This window comes from Nasonia vitripennis, chromosome 2 (genome assembly GCF_009193385.2).
Source record: "Nasonia vitripennis strain AsymCx chromosome 2, Nvit_psr_1.1, whole genome shotgun sequence".
Classification (NCBI taxonomy): Eukaryota; Metazoa; Arthropoda; class Insecta; order Hymenoptera; family Pteromalidae; genus Nasonia; species Nasonia vitripennis.
This window is the reverse complement of record NC_045758.1, coordinates 18674151-18687068: the sequence shown is the minus strand read 5'-3', so window position 1 is coordinate 18687068 and position 12918 is coordinate 18674151. Positions and strand designations below refer to the sequence as shown.

Below are 12918 nucleotides of genomic sequence, written 5' to 3'. Positions count from 1 at the left end.
TCTGACAACTTCAATACTTATAATTTTAGCTTCGCTCTATGCTGCTTTGAATCTATTGTTACCGAATTCACCATCAGTCGGTATTTCCGAAAAATATGCAGTTTCGATTTATCAGTTGAACGTATTAAAAATGTTTTGCAATTGGCTAATTTTACATAGCTTGACCAATCGCAGTCACGTTTCACTGGAATGGAATCATAATTAGGATTGTTACCTTGCAAGCTCAGCCCAGAGGGCGTCTTGGTTCCCAGTCTCAAACCCGTGTTGAATGTATATATATATATATATATATATATATATATATATGCTCACGGACACGCTCTTGTGGGCGTGTATCACGTGACCTAACTCACACATGCAAGAGCATGTCCGTGAGCATATATATATATATATATATATAGATATACATTTAACACGGGTTTGATGCTGGGAACCAAGACGCCCTCTGGGCTGAGCTTGCATGTTAACATTCCTCATTGGAACGAACCGCGAACAACGGCGACGGGCGAACGGCGAACGCGAACGCAACCGTGCAGGCGTAGTTTCGAAAATTGCCGTAAGAGGTTCTGACTATCATTCGTTTGCTCTTCCACCTCGCGTGCCCCTTTCTGAAATCCAGCCAAGATGGTGCGTATTGTTGCTAGCGATTTTTATTTAAAATCCTAAAAAATCAGTGCAATCCTTACTTCAAAAACACTATTGAAGGCGTCAATGAATTCATAAAACATAACTTTATAAGATTTTAATAATATTCCTTTTGAATTGTTTTTATTTAAAATGAAAGTTGAAGTTAAAATATCGTATTGGGTGTTGAGGTTATATTAGTTTGTTGTTGTTAGATTAAAGCAAATCGTTTTAAAAAAATTGAAAGAAGTTGAGTTTCTACTAATTATTGCAGTTGTAAATAATTTTATTTTTATCCTACAGGGTCGCGTTAGGACGAAGACTATCAAAAAGGCTGCTCGAGTCATCATCGAGAAGTACTATACAAGATTGACTCTTGACTTCCACACTAACAAAAGATTATGTGAGGAAATCGCTATCATTCCAAGCAAGCCCTTGAAGAACAAGATTGCTGGGTAATTTATATTCAAATTTAAACTTATAAAAAATAGTTTATACATGTATAACAAACTCAGAAACGTAAGATTCCTCCTTTCCAACATGAGGTACTATATTCTATGATGGCTATTAGCTTTGTGTAATTGCAAATCAAGCAAGTTCAGTACCATTAAAACAGAATTTTTAAACTTGAAATTCTTACAGAACAATTTTGACAAAATCCTAAAGAATTTATGATAGCTAGCTTAGTTTTTGAAACTATACAATTTAAACCCATATATTTTATTTCAATTGCATTGAAATGTATTTAAATAACTTATTGTAGCGACAGTTACTACATTAAAAATATTCTGATAAATACTAATAGAACAATAATTGTCATTTCATCTTAAATAGTAAACAAGTTTAAGTTTAACTTTCATGGTTTATATACTGTACTTCGTACAAGTTTGAAAAAAATAGAATATTATGTTAATAACCATTAACACTATATAATTCTGTAAATACAAACAAACTTGAAAAAAAAAAAATAGTTGTAAAATATTCTTATTACTTAAATACTACATCTTGAAACTTAATTGTATGCAATTCTATAGATCGTGATTTATTACATTAAATATCTTGTTTGGTTCTTTTAATTAGTTCACTTGTAAGTTGTCAATGACATTTTCTTAATGTTCTAGATTTGTTACCCATCTCATGAAGAGGCTTCGTCACAGCCAAGTACGTGGTATTTCCATCAAATTGCAAGAAGAAGAGAGAGAACGTAGGGATAACTACGTTCCAGAAGTTTCTGCTTTGGAGCACGACATTATTGAAGTTGATCCAGAAACTAAGGAGATGCTCAAGATGTTGGAGTTCACCAATATTCCTGGACTACAGATCTCCCAACCAACGCCACATGGATTTGGTAGACGTGCTTAAGGATATTTATACCATCAAAAAAATATCTACTTTGTCGTTTTCAAAAGAATAAAGACACAAAGTGGAAATTGCTTGTTTTCAATTATTTCCCAACTTAACATAAGGAACTTATAGCAGCAGATGATTTTCAATTTTACATTTCTATAATGTCTTTGGAGACTTTCAATAATCTTTCTAGTATTGTCAAACGTGATGGGTAAAATGTATTATAACTATAATTTCAAAAGTATTCAAATCATCGATTTTTTCCTCATTATCATTCAACTTTGGTCTTTGGTACCTTTGGATTTGTTGATTTGCAATGATTCAAATGATTTTGTGGAGATGATGAAAAACAAACATAAAGAGAATTACTATTTATTATACTTAATTTATTAAGAAAATTGTCATGTGTCATTGTATACGGTAGCTTCGATACAAAAACAATGTGTACTTTCAACTAATATTTTCCCATTATTGCCGATATATCACAGGAAGTTAATACTATAATGCACACTACCATTACTAAAACACATCAAATAGTTGGCACTTAAAATTATAAAGTATATAGCAAAAAATAACACAGCTCCAATCAATGTTCGAACGGGGGATGATTTCTGACATCGCACTCTTCATCGGGAAGCATTTGACAGGTGGGCGTGGGCGGCACCTCGCACACGCACTTGACGCACACAGAGCTGTAGTCGGTTGCTTGATTCAATTCATCGCCAATGTGCATTCTCATAGATCCGAACTTACACGTCATGTCATCTAAAGCAAAGTGGCGTATTTACATTATAAGATTACGAAGTTTATGATTCTGATAGATCTGGAAGTATAGGAATTACCTGAAGCTTCTTGTGCATCAGATTTCTCAGATTTGTCGCTCTCTTTGTGGATGACAGCGTCCTTGTTATTTTCTGTAAAAAAATGTTGGAACGATTATAAAAGTAATCGCGAAACGCTCTTATGATTAGGGCTCGTGCCGAATATTTCGAAATACTCACGGCATCTGTAGGAAATACTGCAACTGGTTTTTGGAGACTGGCCGCTGTAGAACACGGGAACGCAGTTGTCGCGAATCTCCGAGCCGTGCCTCAGCTCCGTTCCGCATTTTGAAGTCTTGCAGAATGGCTCTACATTCTCACCTGTAACAATAAATGAGGTCATCGGTAATTTCCGTAATTTTATCGAATGCACACGTTTGATATCTGCGATGAATGCATCTTTAATTAAAGTTGTGCACTTTTTTATTCTAGGTACGAAGTCGACGCTCATCAACGACACACGATACTCAGCTGTGAGGAATAACGGGCAGATTAGCTTTACCTTTGTAGCCCTGCATACAGCGACAGGAAAGTTCGGGGTCCTCTTGAGGATAGAACGATTGGCCATCGAAATAGGTTCTTCCGTCAACTTCGCACTTGATTTTCTCTTCCTCGGCACTGTTGGCTAAAATTGTAAGGGTCGATGCGCTGTTAAAATTCATTGGAAAAAGTCGCTTCAAGCTTAGAATGTACACGCGACGCGCGTTGGATACTCACGACACACTTCTTCTCCGCCACAGCAAGAATCCAGGCTGTGTCTGAAATAGCAACCTTCCTTGACCATCATGATGTTGAAGCAATCCACGGCGGCGCAGGTGAACCTTGCTCTGGATCAAGTATTTGTTTCGAGAAAGAAAGCAATCCGTTAACTCGTGCTTTCAGCGATTCTCATCGCAGGAGATGATGAGACTGTCGAGAGGAAAGTACTTACACATCGTTGTATCCCGTGCTGCAGAAGCAGCCAATGTCGCACGGACTGGATCGATCCTCGTCCTTTAGGTGCTCGCCAACTGCGTATTCAGTGCCGTCCGCATAGCACTTGTCGGCCGATCTACCACTCAGATGCGAGCAGTCGTATCGAACGGCGCAGCAGTCGGCCGGTTTTTCATAGACGGGCTTGCACTTCAGATCTTCGTAGTACTTGAGGGGTCCTTCGCATTGCGACTTGTCGCATTCTTAAAAAAAAATTGCGTTACTGGCGAGAAAGTGTTTGAGAAACCCGTGCTGATGGAGACTAGCGATGCTGGTTGGGCCAAAAAAGCAAAAACGGACTAGTATTCAAGCAGTGGTCACGAGCTAAAAGATCGTCACCTTTCGTCGGCTGCGCGGCTGCGAAGAGGAACAAGTAGGCGAGAGCCGGGAGGATCGGTTTCCCGAGGCGCAGCGTAGTTCCGCTCATGATCAACGCAAAAGACACTTTGGATTCACGCGACGCTGCGCGCATCGCTTATATACCTACGCGCTGCCGCGGGAGCTCGGGGGCGTGCGAGAGGAGAGAGCGAACCGACCGGCAGGCAGCGATCAACTCGTTTGTGTGTGTGTGTGTGTGTGCGCGCGCACGAAGCTATGAGAAGCGAGGCGCGACTATTATAACAAGTAGCGACGCTATACCGCCGGCCGAGGACGAGGAGGACGTCCCCGACGTCAGGTCACGATCGGTCGCGCTTCGTGCGTCGAATCCGTTTTTTCGCTTCGAGGAAAAGTCATCGAGTTCTGTTTGGAAAGAGTTCTTTATTCGATACAATAGGAATGAAGGAACTGCTTGCAGGGCGGCAATCCGCTTTGTGAACTCGTCGAATCGAAGCTCGCTCTAGGCGATCCCGTGTGCAAACTTAATCATGCATTGCTCTTCCGGAAGCTGCCTGCAGGTCAATGTCGGAGGCACCTCGCATTTGCATTCGACGCACTCTTCAAGGAAGCTAGTTCCGCGAGTCAGCTGGTCGCCCACGTGAAGCGTCAGGTTCCCGAACTTGCACCACTCGTGCTCTGTAACGAGGAGAAAGAATAAGCCCGAAGATCCATGTTGCTCTGTAAATAGCCATGATTCATGTACGCACCCAACAGTTCCGACTCGTTTATATCCTCGTCCAAGGGATGCACGACAGCGTCGTTGACTTTTTCTGCAACGAGAACAGAGATGAAATTGGCATAAATGCGCAACGGGTTATATCTCGATAATGCGAGCTTTCACTCACGGCATCTGAAATAGTTATTGCAATTCTTAGTCGGCCTCTGCTCGAGGCGGTATACGGGAGCGCAATTTTCCCGAATCTCAAAGGAGTGCTTCTGCTCGGTTCCGCACGGCGTTTCCCTGCAGAACGGGTGCACGTTCTTCCCTGCAACGATCGATCATAAACACGCTAATGAAATAAGATAATTGTAAAAAACAAGGTTGCGTCGTGCCTGCAGCCGCGAGGCCTACCTTCGTAGCCTTCCAAGCACTGGCAGGCCAAGTTGGGTTCATCGTTCGGAATGAATCCTTCGCCTTCCAAGTAGGTCTGGCCGTCAACTTGGCATTTCGGTCGGTCTTCCGGCTTCTCGGCTGTGCGACAGGCAGACATTTTTTGCTATCATGTTACATATTCGAAACAATATAACGTATACGAAATCGGGATTTGTTCCCTTAACGCTTACGGCAGATTTCTTCCTGGCCACAGCAGACGCCGAGCTTGCCCCTCAAGTAGCAGCCCGGTTTGGCCTCCTTGAGTATGCAGTTCACCAGCGGGCATGAGAATCGAGCCCTGGTTGAGAGAAAAGTTCGATGAAATGCAATTAACGCTGCACGCGACATCGAGTTCAGGTATATGGTTATTGAGTAATATCGCAATGCACGTACAGCCCTCTGGGGCCTTGGCTGCAGAAACAGCCTATCTTGTCGCACGGGTTGACGATGTCTTCGTCCCTCAGCCTCTCGCCGATGCTGTACTCGTGCCCGTTGGCGTAGCACTTATCCGCCGATCTGCCATTCAGGTGGGAGCAGTCGTACGCGACAGCGCAGCAATCCGCCGGGTTCTCGTAAATCGGTTTGCACCGCAGATCCTCGTAGAACCTCGTCGGTCCCTTGCACTGGGATCTGTCGCACTCTGCGAACGCAAAAAATTCGAATCATTTACGAAATCGCGAGATAAACCAATTTTCCAAGAACGCCGGACCATTGCGCAACTCTTTGAATTTTTCTCATCATCGAGCGGAGAGCGACTTTACCTTGTTCTGCGGAGGCGACGACGAGGAGCAGCCAGAGACTGGGCAGGGAAGCTGCAAGGGCCACTTTGAGACTCATGATTAAGTGTGTTGCGCGCGCGGAATAAACACTGAACTCACGCAGTGCTCGTCTCGCTCTCTTATAAGGAAATCTGGGATATAGTGCTGCTGTTCAGGGGAAGTACCTGCTATGTTTGCGGAGAAGTACGGGACGAGCTTTGCGCGCGCGCCGAATGTTCGTTGTTAGGCGGAAAAAGCCTCTCCGATATTGTTTCTCTTTCGAAAAGTCAAATGCTGAAAATTGCTATTCTTAGTCGGCTGCTTATCTGCGGCTCTCTTTGTCGATTGACTGCGCATGTAAACATTGTGTCTAAGGTCACGCGCCGTTTCGTCTTTTCTTTTCTTCAAACGCCAGTTTGTAACGTCCGCCGCATATACAGCTCATGAATAATATGATAAGCTTATATTTTGAAATTCTATGCACGCTCCAGGAAAGAATTAATATATAATCTATAATCGTTATACGCCAAAACACATTAGCATTTCCCATTTCGTACGAAAGATCCTTATCAACGGACAAGCTTTCGATTATGCCTTATGTAATTTCATTAGCATCGAAAAGCTCCGCGACGATAAACGAGGGAAAAATAGCGACACTGCTATATTCTATTCTACTCCGTGCGCGTGCACTTGACTGCAGATACCCGCGCACACAAGTATATCAGTCAGGCTCGCGCTCCTATATCGAGTCTCGCGCGCACAGTTGAGATTTAATCAGGAAGCAACGTGTCTTCAGCCAGGAGGAAGAAAGAGCTAGGAAGATGCGATGCAGTCGGGTCGAGTGCTCGAGTCCGCGCGATCCGCGGATCCGCCGTCCCATTTTCCTCGGGCGTGCGATGATGCGCGATCTTCCTTCTTGGGATAAGACGCGCCATATATAGCAAGCGCGGCAATAACCTACCCGGCTGACATTTTTATCGGGCCTTTTCAAAAGTTTTCCGCCTTATTGAAACTGGAAAAACCAGACGGCTGGGGATCACCCCGCATAAACGGCAAACGCTTAAAAAGATAAACGTGTACAGCGCACACTGGCACATGCGAGTGGGATTATTGTGGTATTTTTATACAGGTTTGCGTTCGTTTTTTTCAATAAGTACTGCTTTTGCTCATCGCGTCTATTTTAGCCGAGGCGTGATTTTTCAGCCAGCGGGAAGTATCGTAGAGGGGCTTTCTTTATTTGCTTTTTTACACGTACGACGTGGGCTTATGTAAGCACCAACACTTGTAAACATGGCCATTTGAGCTATACGCGCATTTAATTGCCAAGTTTTTTAATTGGGATGTAAACATTATCCTCTACTATTTCTGGTTGTATTACTTTGAATGCCGATAATTGTTTTGGTCCACGGGGAAACATACACTATTTCGCAAAGCGTATACTTTCCTTGTGTACCCAAAATAAAATTAGCCCGCATTTGTCTGAAATGCGAAAAATAAACTCGCCGCCGTTCTATGCGATCTAAATCGCCGAAAAAGAGAAAAAATAACGCGAGGGCAGGATCCTTGAGTACTTTTACCCACTTCCAGCGTAGCACCGCACGCGTCTAAAAAACAAAGATAAGAGAGAGAGAAAGCGAGCTGCAGAAGCCGCTGGTCCCCCAAGGCATGTCCCTCGCCTTGACACACTTATACATTACATTATATTATATAATAAACGACGAATGGTAAGCGCGCTCCTCGGAAATTTGAAACCGAAAACGCGCTGGGCCGCAGCCTGATTTGTATTCGCGAGATTCGTTGATACGATCCGGACAGGTGAAAAATATACACGAATTACTCGCTATCCATATACATTATATTATAATTCTGTTTTCGATGCCTGCTTTTGCAATCACATTGTATATATGCGAAACTATATGATTCACGGAAACGCAGGCATATCATCCGTGAGATAAACCGTTCTTGGGCGACATCAATTTTCATTCGGCGAAGTTACAATAAGGCTAAGTATACTATGCTGGTGTGCGTTCGGATGACCATCAGGCCGTTTAATTTTAAAAACATGCAGAGTCGTTGGAAAATGCATCTATGCGCACTGCTTTTAGTTTTGGAAAAGTCATACTATATAATAGTATTTCTTTACATTTGCTCGCGAATTTTCTTTCATTTTCTTTTTTCATAATAGTATAATATATAATATCATTGTGGCGACTGCACTGTAACAAAATTTTTCGTAATATTACTAACCCAGTAGTAAACCAAACGGTCCTACGCCCAGCACAGTAAATTTACAACGGTATAAGTAAATTCACAACGGTATACAGTAATTTTACTATTTTGTGCGCTGTAATTTTACAACGGCGGTAGTATTTTTACACTGAACGCGAGAAAATGACTACGCTAAGAGTAGTAAACTAATCCGACCTACGCTGGGCGAAGCAATTTTACAACAAGGATAGTGAAATTACTAGATTTTGTAATGTTACGTAGCTGATCGTAGTAAAATTGCTATACGAGGGGTTGGAACCTCATGTAATTTTACTACATTTTAGTTATTTTAAAAAATCATTTTTTACAGTCTATAGCATAACTCAATTTGTTTGCCGGTTTCCTTACAAAAAAAAGATATTTCATACAATCTTCTCTTATATTCTCTAAAGTATATAAAAATAAAGATAAACAAAAATACTCGAGATGCATAATTTCATTAATTATTTGTATTTCAGTTAATTGTTTATCTTGTTTTTCGCAATTTTAACACCTAACAGTTTAAATATCGCGCGCCTTATGCCGCCGTTGTGACATCATGCGGCCGTCCCGCATATAATAGTGCGGATCAGCGACGGTCATCAAACCAGTTTAGCTTTAGGTTAGTGTATATTGAAACGTCTGGTTTCCTCCCGCGTTCAGCGTCCGGGAATGTAAGGTCGCTTCATTTCGTCTTTAGAACTTATAGTTCGATTTCAAGCGCGCGATTATGATTTGTTAAATGAGGACGATTTTACAATTATTAACAACACTTTCTCTCCGCGTTTTCTTCGGGCTTGAGACCGACAATAGGCCGCATTAAAAGTGAACGGGACCAGGTAGATCATTCCGGGTGGAGGCTTAGATGTAGACAGAGATCCAAGCAGCTTCATTCTCGGCTGCTCACCAAGTATTTTTGGCTTCGTCATCATAGTAAAACTAAGTTTTTAAATATTTTCTTGTATCAATAACTATGTTTTTAATAATGTCATAGCTTCGTTCAGTATTATGGTAGTCATACAACGTTAAAATTTCAACAAGTTCGTCGCGTGACAAATTTTTGCACTCATATTAATTTCATTTAATGCGCGTTCTAAATGCCGATAACGCTCATTTACACACACTACAATGTGTTCAATAATCCATCAAAGTTCCTTGGACGCCTCAACTGTTGTTGCTACTTCTGCTGCTACTGGCAGTGGTAATGCTAGCTGTACAGGCGGCGGTGGTGTTGTTGCTAGTACAGGTTGCGGTGGTGATGTTGGTACTGCTGCTGCTACTGGCTGTGATAGTGCGACACGGCCTGTAAATCACAAATATTTTAAAATATGCCACACGTTTAAAATCAAAAGAAAAGAAATGTTTATTCATCATCATAAAATTTACTTACAGTTTCGCTCTGCAAGCAGGCGTAGTGGACCTCGATTGCGTGTGTAGTCCCAATGATGATAAGCTTCACACACTTGTCCGGCTAATCGAACGAGCTCTTCATTTTTCCTGAACAGTGGGTAGCACTGGCCTATTTGTCGTGGCCGTGCGTGGCTAAAAACTGTTTCTGCAATTTTTAGCAAGCCACGCTCGCTTGCTTGTTTCACGCACTTTTGCCACTTTTTCTGCACAAACAATCTCTGAACGTCATAACTATTGTTCACTAAATAGTGAACGAGACGCCACACAATTTTTCGGAGAGACATTTTTAACTTTAGACACGGGACGTAGTCCGCACTGCGCAAGAGAAACTCAGAGTGACCGCTAGATTTTCCCGATATCTCGTCCACCCTCGAAAGAATTTTCTTCCTCAGTAGTAGAACAGTTGACATTTTTTTTTCATACACTTTCCACAATACAGGTGAATCAGTGCCCCTTTTTTTACATAATACAGGGATGCCCGGAGTAATCCCTCTGCAGGACCTGAGGCTCGTCTACGCTACCACCACTCTCACGCCGAGTCACGCCGCACCCCCCCCCCCCCACCCGCTACTCTGAACCGTTTACCACCACCACCAGCCGGGATTTTCTCGCAATGACAGCGAACCGCTATAAAAAAAGGGTACACTTGACCGTGAGGACCCATACACAGTCTGCCTCTCGCTCTATCCAGTTACTCGATCTTTGTGGAATTTTTTTCATTGACGGCCTAACTAGAAAAACTCTCGATTTGTTTTACCTTGTGCATCGATGTAAATTCACTGTGCAGTTCAATATAGTGCTTTATTTAACAACAACGTCTAACTGATTGAACAAAACATTATGCATTTCAAGACATTGTTTTATTTACTTTATTCAACAACAATATGGCTGAAGCTATCTTACTTGCAAACCAGGAGAAGCAATATGTTGTTGCCGAAAAATTCAACAGTGAAAGAACGAAAAATCACGGTCGTCCGCTTAACTGTTTGCCTCTACGTATCTTCTAAACAACTCAGGATCGAAGAAACTTTATATCGGCTTGTAATACGATGATTCCTCGCAAAAATACCAACCGATTATTGAACTGAAGGATACTCGATATTCCAGAGGGCTCAGAATCGATATCGAAAGCTGGATTGAACTAGGAAATAAACTAGAGGATATTTCAACGTATTTTAAATCAAACAATGTTGTGTTATATATTCAACAAGTAACGTATACAATTGAAAAAATAAATAGACATTATTCTAACTTCTTCATACGGGAAGAAGTCAGTGATGTTCGTACTCCAACAACAGCTACAACAAACTCAAGAATCTCTTTACGTCCAAAAGAAGAAGAGCGCCTTGATGCCACCAATAACAATCCAGGGGACAATTAAAAAAAACACAGAAAGGTAGCTGGCGTCTGAATTAGTATATATAAGTAAGACTTCTCTATCTATATCTGCTGAATTCTGACTGGAATATTGAATGTTCTGCTGCTTGATCAGCTCAGCTACGCTTGCAGTTAATGATTATCTTCCTGGAATAAGTATAATTTGGAACTACAGGCGGTTTTTTGCCAGTGTCGGCTAGTAAGCATGGGCTCCAAAAATTGCATGTAACTGCATAGCACATGCATATTCGACCCTTGCAGGCTGCAACGATAAAGAAACGGCTGCAAGCCGTGAAATGAGAAAAAAACTCGAGCACTCGCGCTCCGCGCAGAGTGTTTATACTCGCATTAGCTGATCAATTAACCTAACCCGATAAGACATGGCGCGGCCGTTTTTTCATTCAAAATTTTTACCGTTGGGTGTACAGCAATCAAGCTTCTTTACGTCTATAATACAACAGATGAGTCAACAGGACATATGATTTAAATTCATTTACATATATAATATCTATCAAGTAGCCTTTGTAATAATTAAAGAATCTTATGTATATCTATAATAGCTATGACTGACTGAAAGAAAAAAAGAGGATCGGAGAGGCAAAAAATTAATTTTTTCGCAAAACCAATTTTCAAACTCATTTATTTTATAAACAAGCAATTTTCTTAACAAAATTTTATGGTAATTAGAAAGATCTTATGAAAATCTTTGAAATTGTATACTCATACATAAACATCAACAGGAGATCGAATAATATATATATATATATATATATATACAGAATTCGTAAAACGTAAATAGGTTATTTAGCAAATTCAAAGTATAATAGGTCGCGGCGCGCTCCCGACGGCACAGTGTATAAAACTTATACTTGCCATCGGGACGCTACCACGCCCCTTGATGGAACAAAAATAACATCATTTAAATTTTCTTCTTCTTCTTCTTCTTCTTCTTCTTGGTGGTTAGTGGCGCCAGAGGTCTGTACGGCCATCAACTGTCTGGAGCATGCTGCGCATGCGTGGAGTTAAGCGGGAGGATTTGAATGTTGAAATGATCCGGGCTTTCGAAGTCCTGCCGCCTGCAACAGAAAAAAGGTGGCGCTTCTCGACCTCCCCGCAGGCCCGGGAGAACCAGGGTTCTCCCGTTGTGCGAGGCAGTGGGAAGGCGACGGGGGTGAACCCCAGTCTCCCTAGAAGGAGATTGACCGCGAGAAAAGAGCATTGGAGAAGTACTGACAGAGGGCAAGGTAGTCCGAGAGACCGATAGAGGGACATAGAGGAATTAGATGTAGACATCACAATCGGTTAAAAAGCGAAGGAAAATTTCGATAATATCATTGCGTGGAATGAAAGAAGAGATTGTAAAGGGTGGAAATATTTTACGTTTTGCGAGAGAAAAAAGAAGACGAGAGCGTTGGGTGTCGAAACGAGAACAGGCCCAGAAGATGTGATTGAGATCTTCATCGTCTTCGCCGCAAGGACATAAGGGAGAGGCAACAAGATTTTTGTTATGTAAGCTGAGGGCGAGGCTATAGTGGTCGCTCCTCATACGGCAAACGGTGGTGATCGAGAGACGGTCGAGGCCTTGAGAGTGAAACCAGGGTTTAGGGGAGTCGAGACGATAATTTGAGAAATAAAAACGACCTGTATTGGTTCGATAGTTGTTAAATTCTGAGCTGGAGATAGAGAGGCACAGCGGAGAGAAGTCAGAATGAGGGAGAGGGAGATCGAGGGGCGCCAAAACGGAAGTCTCCATTTAAATTTTACGCGGCAATTTTTGGCTCCGCACGGCGCACCGTGACCTTACGACCAATGACATAATGACCGTATCAAAACAGTTCAGGACCTGGTTAAACGTCATTTCAAAGTTTTGATAAATCGCGCCGAACAGACC

At 42.0% G+C, this 12918-nt stretch overlaps 3 protein-coding genes across 3 annotated transcripts; 1 reads left to right on the top strand and 2 right to left on the bottom strand.

Moving 5' to 3' along the window:
- The first annotated feature begins 433 nt into the window (after window positions 1-433).
- On the top strand, window positions 434-2054 carry LOC100115357 (40S ribosomal protein S17). The gene is made up of 3 exons (XM_001599043.6): window positions 434-627; window positions 928-1079; window positions 1746-2054. Exons 1-3 carry the CDS (start codon window positions 625-627, stop codon window positions 1984-1986), a joined length of 396 nt encoding a protein of 131 aa, XP_001599093.1. The 5' UTR covers window positions 434-624; the 3' UTR covers window positions 1987-2054.
- A 273-nt stretch (window positions 2055-2327) lies between these two features.
- LOC100115464 (kielin/chordin-like protein) lies at window positions 2328-4352 on the bottom strand. Its single transcript, XM_001600134.6, has 7 exons — window positions 4104-4352; window positions 3724-3967; window positions 3510-3619; window positions 3295-3417; window positions 2973-3113; window positions 2814-2885; window positions 2328-2736 (listed from the first exon to the last, which is right to left on the bottom strand). Exons 1-7 carry the CDS (start codon window positions 4234-4236, stop codon window positions 2558-2560), a joined length of 1002 nt encoding a protein of 333 aa, XP_001600184.4. The 5' UTR covers window positions 4237-4352; the 3' UTR covers window positions 2328-2557.
- Window positions 4353-4503: 151 nt separating this feature from the next.
- LOC100115498 (kielin/chordin-like protein) lies at window positions 4504-6258 on the bottom strand. Its single transcript, XM_001599087.6, has 7 exons — window positions 5997-6258; window positions 5629-5875; window positions 5427-5533; window positions 5215-5334; window positions 4988-5128; window positions 4850-4912; window positions 4504-4778 (listed from the first exon to the last, which is right to left on the bottom strand). The coding sequence occupies exons 1-7, from the start codon at window positions 6070-6072 to the stop codon at window positions 4603-4605; spliced, it is 930 nt and encodes a 309-aa protein (XP_001599137.1). The 5' UTR covers window positions 6073-6258; the 3' UTR covers window positions 4504-4602.
- Window positions 6259-12918: the final 6660 nt, after the last annotated feature.

What these genes read in the sequence shown, in the direction of transcription:
- LOC100115357 (XM_001599043.6), top strand. An exon ending in TTGAAGAACAAGATTGCTGG is followed by an intron (nt 1,080 to 1,745) that starts GTAATTTATATT and finishes TTAATGTTCTAG; the next exon opens with ATTTGTTACCCATCTCATGA.
- LOC100115464 (XM_001600134.6), bottom strand. Translation starts at nt 4,236, where the DNA reads ATGCGCGCAGCGTCGCGTGAATCCAAAGTGTCTTTTGCGTTGATCATG. An exon ending in AGCACGGGATACAACGATGT is followed by an intron (nt 3,620 to 3,723) that starts GTAAGTACTTTC and finishes TACTTGATCCAG; the next exon opens with AGCAAGGTTCACCTGCGCCG. An exon ending in CAGTATTTCCTACAGATGCC is followed by an intron (nt 2,886 to 2,972) that starts GTGAGTATTTCG and finishes ATTTTTTTACAG; the next exon opens with AAAATAACAAGGACGCTGTC.
- LOC100115498 (XM_001599087.6), bottom strand. Translation starts at nt 6,072, where the DNA reads ATGAGTCTCAAAGTGGCCCTTGCAGCTTCCCTGCCCAGTCTCTGGCTG. An exon ending in CGTCGCCTCCGCAGAACAAG is followed by an intron (nt 5,876 to 5,996) that starts GTAAAGTCGCTC and finishes TTGCGTTCGCAG; the next exon opens with AGTGCGACAGATCCCAGTGC. An exon ending in AAACGAGTCGGAACTGTTGG is followed by an intron (nt 4,779 to 4,849) that starts GTGCGTACATGA and finishes TCCTCGTTACAG; the next exon opens with AGCACGAGTGGTGCAAGTTC.